The sequence below is a fragment of the Macaca fascicularis genome, chromosome 19 (assembly GCF_037993035.2).
Source record: "Macaca fascicularis isolate 582-1 chromosome 19, T2T-MFA8v1.1".
Lineage (NCBI taxonomy): Eukaryota > Metazoa > Chordata > Mammalia > Primates > Cercopithecidae > Macaca > Macaca fascicularis.
This window is the reverse complement of record NC_088393.1, coordinates 2,798,370-2,804,369: the sequence shown is the minus strand read 5'-3', so window position 1 is coordinate 2,804,369 and position 6,000 is coordinate 2,798,370. Positions and strand designations below refer to the sequence as shown.

The 6,000-nt window shown below is 56.0% G+C and overlaps 1 protein-coding gene across 5 annotated transcripts in view; it reads left to right on the top strand.

Annotated features, from left to right (window-relative positions):
- Positions 1-3,010: 3,010 nt before the first annotated feature.
- The window catches only part of AP3D1 (adaptor related protein complex 3 subunit delta 1), a 58,211-nt gene continuing 55,221 nt past the window's right edge, over positions 3,011-6,000 (top strand). For 4 of the 5 annotated variants that reach the window (XR_012428208.1, XR_012428209.1, XR_012428210.1 and 1 more), the window contains exon 1: positions 3,011-3,327. Coding sequence is in view for 1 of the 5 variants with exons in the window: in XM_005587451.5 (XP_005587508.4) it covers positions 3,232-3,327 (96 nt within the window). In the remaining 4 variants the exon portion in view is untranslated. Of the gene's footprint in view, positions 3,737-6,000 lie in introns of all 5 variants that reach the window. The other variant, XM_074025283.1, reaches the window with a different exon arrangement.

Sequence of the window (6,000 nt, the reverse complement as noted above, 5' to 3'; positions counted from 1 at the left end):
GCTGAGGCAGGAGAATTGCTTGAACCTGGGAGGCAGAGGTTGCAGTGAGCAGGCTGGTGCACTGGCTCACACCCGTAATTCCAGCACTTTGGGAGGCCGAGGAGGGCGGATCACCTGAAGTCAGGAGTTTGAGACCAGCCTGGCCAACATGGCAAAACCCAGTCTCTATTAAAAATACAAAAATTAGCTGGAGGTGGTGGCAGGCAGCTGTAATCCCAGCTACTCAGGAAGCTGAGGCAGGAGAATTGCTTGAACCCAAGAGGCAGTGGTTGCAGTGAGCTGAGATCGCGCCACTGCATTCCAGCCTGGGCAACAGAGCGAGACTCCGTCTCAAAAAAAAAAAAAAGAAAGAAAGAAAGAAAAAAAAATCAGGTCGTTGCAGTGGCAGAGGTTGCAGTGAGCCGAGATCACGCCACTGCATTCCAGCCTGGGCGACACAGCAAGACTCCATCTCGGGTGGGGGGAAAGAAATCACAAGGACGGCTGGAAACTGTTTGGCACCAGCTTCCAGTGCTGGCACATATATGTTCTATTACCCACCGATTCCCCTACTATTCCTGATAGAAATGCATGAATATGTCCTCCGAAGATATGGAGCCACCATGCCCAGCAGTTCCCTTTTTTTTTTTGAGACGGAAATCTTGCTCTGTCTCCCAGGCTGGAGTGTAATGGGGTGATCTCAGCTCACTGCAACCTCTGCTCCCTGTGTTCAAGCCATTCTCCTGCTTCAGCCTCCCCAGTAGCTGGGATTACAGGCGCCCACCACCATGCCTGACAAATTTTTGTATTTTTAGTAGAGGTGGAATTTTACCATGTTGGCCAGGCTGGTCTCAAACTCCTGACCTCAAGGGATCTGTCCTCCTCGGCCTCCCAAAGTGCTGGGATTATAGGCATGAACCACTGTGCCCAGTCCCCATCCCACCCCACCCCCTTTGTTTTTGAGACCGTGTTTCGCTCTTTTGCTGAGTCTGGAGTGCAGTGACGCGATCTCAGCTCACTGCAGTCTCTGCCTCCTGGACTCAAGTCATTCTCCTGTCTCAGCCTCCTGAGTAGCTGAGATTACAGGCGCCTTCCACCACGTCCGGTTAATTAATTAATTAATTTTTTGAGACGGAGTCTTGCTCTGTTGCCCAGGCTGGAGTGCAGTGGCGGGATCTTGGCTCACTGCAAGCTCCACCTCCTGAGTTCACGCCATTCTCCTGCCTCAGCCTCCCGAGTAGCTGGGACTACAGGTGTCCAACACCACGACCGGCTAATTTTTTGTAGTTTTAGTAGAGACGGGGTTTCACCGTGTTAGCCAGGATGGTCTTGATCTCCTGACCTTGTGATCCGCCCGCCTCGGCCTCCCAAAATGCTGGGATTATAGGTGTGAGCCACCGCGCCTGGCCTAATTTGCTGGTCTCGAACTCCTGACCTCATGTGATCTGTCCCTCTAGGCCTCCCAAAGTGCTGGGATTACTGGTGTGAACCACTGCACCCATCCTCCCTGCCCCACCCTTGGCCTTTTTTTTTTTTTTTTTTAAGATGAGTGTCTGACTATATTGCTCTGGCTGGTTTTTATCTCCCGGGCTCAAGAGATTCTTCCTAAACTTTGGGATTTTACAGGTGTCAGCCATCCTGCCCCACCAGGATATAAGTCATTTGTCAGATATAAGTATTATAAACATCTTACCCCAGTTTTTTTGTTTTGTTTTGTTTTGTTTGAGACAGAGTCTTGCTCTGTTGCCCAGGGTACAGTGCAGTGGCACTATCTCAGCTCACTACAACCTCCGCCTCCTGGGTTCATGAGATACTTCTGCCTCAGCTTCCCAAGTAGCTGGGATTACAGGCACATGCCACCACGCCCAGCTAATTTTTGTATTTTTAGTAGAGATGGGGTTTCACTATATTGGCCAGGCTAGTCTCAAACTCTTGACCTCATTATCCACCCGCCTTGGCCTCCCAAAGTGCTGGGATTACAGGTGTGAGCTGCCGCGCCTGGCCCATCTTACCCCAGTTTTTATTGCTGATACTTTCTCTCTTTTTTTTTAGACGGAGTCTTGCTCTGTTGCCAGGCTGGAGTGCAGTGGCGCCATCTTGGCTAACCGCAACCTCCGCCTTCCGGGTTGAAGCGATTCTCCTGTCTCAGCCGCCCAAGTAGCTGAGATTACAGGTGCCCACCATCACAGCCAGCTAATTTTTGTATTTTTAGTAGAGACGGGGTTTCACCATGTTGGCCTGGCTGGTCTCGAACTCCTGACCTCAAGTGATCTTCCCGCTTTGGCCTCTCAAAGTGCTGGGATGACAGGCATGAGCCACCGCGCCTGGCCGAGCTTAAAGTTTTTTTTTACAATCTCAGTGATGTATCTCGGAGGGCAGGGACTCAGTATATCTCATTTACTGCTGCATGCCCAGCGCCCCTTACCATGCCTGGCACACAGTGGGCCCTCGACAAATGTTTATTGAATGAATGACAATGTCGTAGTCTTGTCTCTGGCCTCATTTTCTTCCTGTGGGCATGTTAATCTCTGTCTTGCCCATTTCACAGGATGTTGTGAGGCTGCAGGAACCACAGGACCCGTTCCCCCACCCGCCCAGGCGTTGGGTTTGGAGGCTCTCAGGACGCGTCAGCTTTTACATTCAGGAAAGGCGGAGCTCCAGTCTTCCCCGAGAACTTGCCGGCTAAGCTCCACGTGGGCACCCCGCCCACATCCAGCCACGCCCACACCCGTCAGCTGATGGGAGGGTCAGGACCAGACTCTAAGGGCGTGGCTAGAGCCCAGAACGAGGAAGAAGGCGGAGTTCCGGAGGTCACTGACCAATGAAAGCGCAGGTCTTTTGGCCGGAAAAGGCGGGGCCGCGAGCCGGAGAAGGTGGTGCCACATTTCCATTGGGATACCTGTCGTCGTCAGGGAAATGAAGCGTCTCCCCGCCAGGGAGGTGAAGGGGCGGGGCTTCCTGGGAGGTGGGGCTTCTGAGGCCGGCTCGGCTGGGACCGGGCGCTCACGGTCAGCTGACCGGCCGCCATCTTGTCCGCCATTTGCAAGTGGCCCGGAGCAAGATCGCGGCACCTGCCGAGCGGGTTGCCACCTCTGCGGCGGTCCTTGGACCCCGCCGCCGCCCTGGCCTGGGAGCCTGCCCCGCCGCAGCGGCCGGCAGCGCAGCGCTCCGCGGGCGGCAGGCGCGGACCCCAGGCCCCCTCACGGCGCCCAGCCGCGGGCCTCCCGGGGCAAAAGCCCGTGGGCCGCCGCGATGGCCCTCAAGATGGTGAAGGGCAGCATCGACCGCATGTTCGACAAGAATCTGCAGGACTTGGTCCGCGGCATCCGTAACCACAAGGAGGACGAGGTGAGCCTGGCGCGCCAAGGGGCGGCTCGGCCTGGTCACCGCCCCAGCCCCGGGCCCAGCGCTGCTCACTGGGCCTGCTCGGCCCGGGCTCTGTCTTAGTTCGAGGTCCCGCTCTCGGCCTCGGCCCTGCCTGGCCTGGGCCTGGGGCGCCGCCCTCGTCTTCGGTCCCTCAGCCTCAGTTTACCCCCGAGGGGCGAAGGCCTTAGAGCAGCACGTCTAGGGTCCTCGCCTCATCGGATCACCACGGGGAAGCGCTGTTCAAAATGCAATGCTCTGAGCCCCGCCGATGCGTGCTCTCCCCCTGGACCCTCAGTTTACTCGCTCAGAGGGAGATTCGGGCCCACCTCCCGCTTGGCTCGGGTGACCCTCCCAGGAGACTTCCGAGGTCCTTGGACAGAGTTTCTCCAACGTGAGTGTGTTTCCGAATCACCGATTAAAAATGCAGGAGCCCGGGCCCCGCCCCCGGACCCTCCCTGGGAGACCGGGGCAGGGGGTCCTGGGCCGCCCCTGGAGAAACTCCTTCCTTCTGGGTAGTGTAAATGCGTGTCCAGGTTGCTGCCTGGGGCCTGGCTCGGAACCGGGCAGGGTCTTGGGGCCTTGCCTCCAGTGCCCCGGTTCCCAGGAAGGCGAGGCTGCTGCTGGGAAGGAGGGAGGACAGCGGCATCCTAAGCCCGAGTGAGGTAGCAGCCTGGGGGAACCTGGAATGGGGAAGCTAACTTCAAGTAGGAACCTGAAAGCCAGCGCGAGGAAACGGTTTTCCAGAAGTAAAATTACAACTATGGGGATCGTTTCCTTCCCGCTTCTCCCCTCCCCCAACCTGTGACCTAGATTGAAAAAGAATGGGCACAGTGGCCAGCAAGCGTCTTGCTTCCTTGAAGGATACCCATGCAGCCCTTGGGCAGTGGGAGCCTTAGAAAGTGTCCTACCTGAGGACTGCCTGTCTGCTTCCCTGCGTGGACAGCAAGGCCGGCCTGAAGGAGATCCGCCTCTGATACCGCACCAGTCCCAGTGCCAGAGGCTGTGTCCCGGACGAGGTGCCCAGGAGGGCAGGGAAGTGAAGGGGTTTGCTTGCAGGCTCTGTGTCCCTCAGCCCATTGCCCCTCTCCCTGGGAACCTGAGCTCTTGCCGGATTGTTACACCTTTACACTTTTCTGGAAGTGGTGTGGCTTCGCCTGCCCCCACCTTAATGAGGTCATTTTTGTTCTTCTCCACCCCCCTTACCTTCGGCCTCCTTGGTTTTCATCATCTCAGAAGCTCTGCCTAACTGCTTTGGTTACAATGTGTAACTAACTGGAGTAATGTTCAGATTCTTTGTGAGTTGAAAGCGTGGCTGATGGGCCTGCTTTTACTGTACTGAGCGTGGTTCACCAGATTGGAAATGTGCTTTGCTTCCCGAGAGGCCTTTTTCTGCACAGGCAGGATCTCCCAGTGCCCGTCCCTGTCCCTGTCAGCACATGTCACTGAGCAGCCTGTTCTGGAATCCTGAGGATGGGCCGGGGGGGTTTGTCCAGTGGAGGACCACACCTCTAGTCTGGGGCGTGGTTTTCAGGGGGATGTGCCTGTCTTCACTGGGAAGCTCCTGAGCCTGGGTTTCTTCCTTTGGAATTGGTGTGAGTTCATAGCGCTTTCCCTATAAGCATGGGCCCCTTCAAGGGGGTATTGGTGGTGGAAACATTTTTTTTTTTTTTTTTTTTTTGAGAAAGAGTTTTGCTCTTGTTGCCCAGGCCGGAGTGCAAAGGCATGATCTTGGCTCACTGCAACCTTTGCCTCCCAGGTTCAAGCAATTCTCCTGCCCCAGCCTCCTGAGTAGCTGGGATTACAGGCATACGCCACCACGCCCAGCTATTTTTTTTTTTTTGTATCTTTAGTAGAGAGGGGGTTTCACCATGTTGGTCCGGCTGGTCTCTAACTCCTGACCTCAGGTGATCCGCCCGCCTCAGCCTCCCAAAGTGTTAGGATTACAGGTGTGAGCCACTGCATCCGGCTGGGAAACAATTTTAAACGGCGCAGCGCGTCCTTGAAAGTCCCAGACTTCCTCATGGGCCCTGCCGTTGGCCAGTGGGTGATTTCAGACAGGACGTGTGGTGTCTGGGGACCCGGCTTTCTCGCCAGAAGACCGTTGTTGTGGCCCAGAGGGTCGTAACTCAGCTGTTCATGTCTGATTCTGGATGTTGTCTGCAGCTGCTGGAGTCTCCTGATTGGAGAGCAGCAAATGACTGTTCAGTGACGGTTCTAGCCGTCCCCCCAGCACCCGCACTCACTCTGAAAACGCAGCTACCCTGTAGACCGTATGTTGTGGGCTCTTCCCTCCCACCCACCGCGCCCGGAACGAAGACTCTAGATGGTGTGCGTTTTCTGCGGCAGTATAGTTTCCAAAAACAGTTTCCATTTCGTAATGGATTTTCCCCTAAAACTTGAGCGTGGCATCATGGAAGCGAGGCTCAGCCGTGACTTTGAAAGCGGCGTGGAAAGGCAGCGCGATGGAGTGGAAATGGCGTGAGGTTTGGGAAATCCGAGTCCAGGTGCTTGGCTGAGTGGCTGACTTCCTGGGGCGGCCCATGGAGAGCCCCCTGCTCTGTCTCCTTCTGTGTAAGTGGGGATGACGGTCACCTGCCTCCTTGCTGAATGACGCTGAGGATGCTGCAGTGAAACGCGGTTTCCTGGAAGCACCAG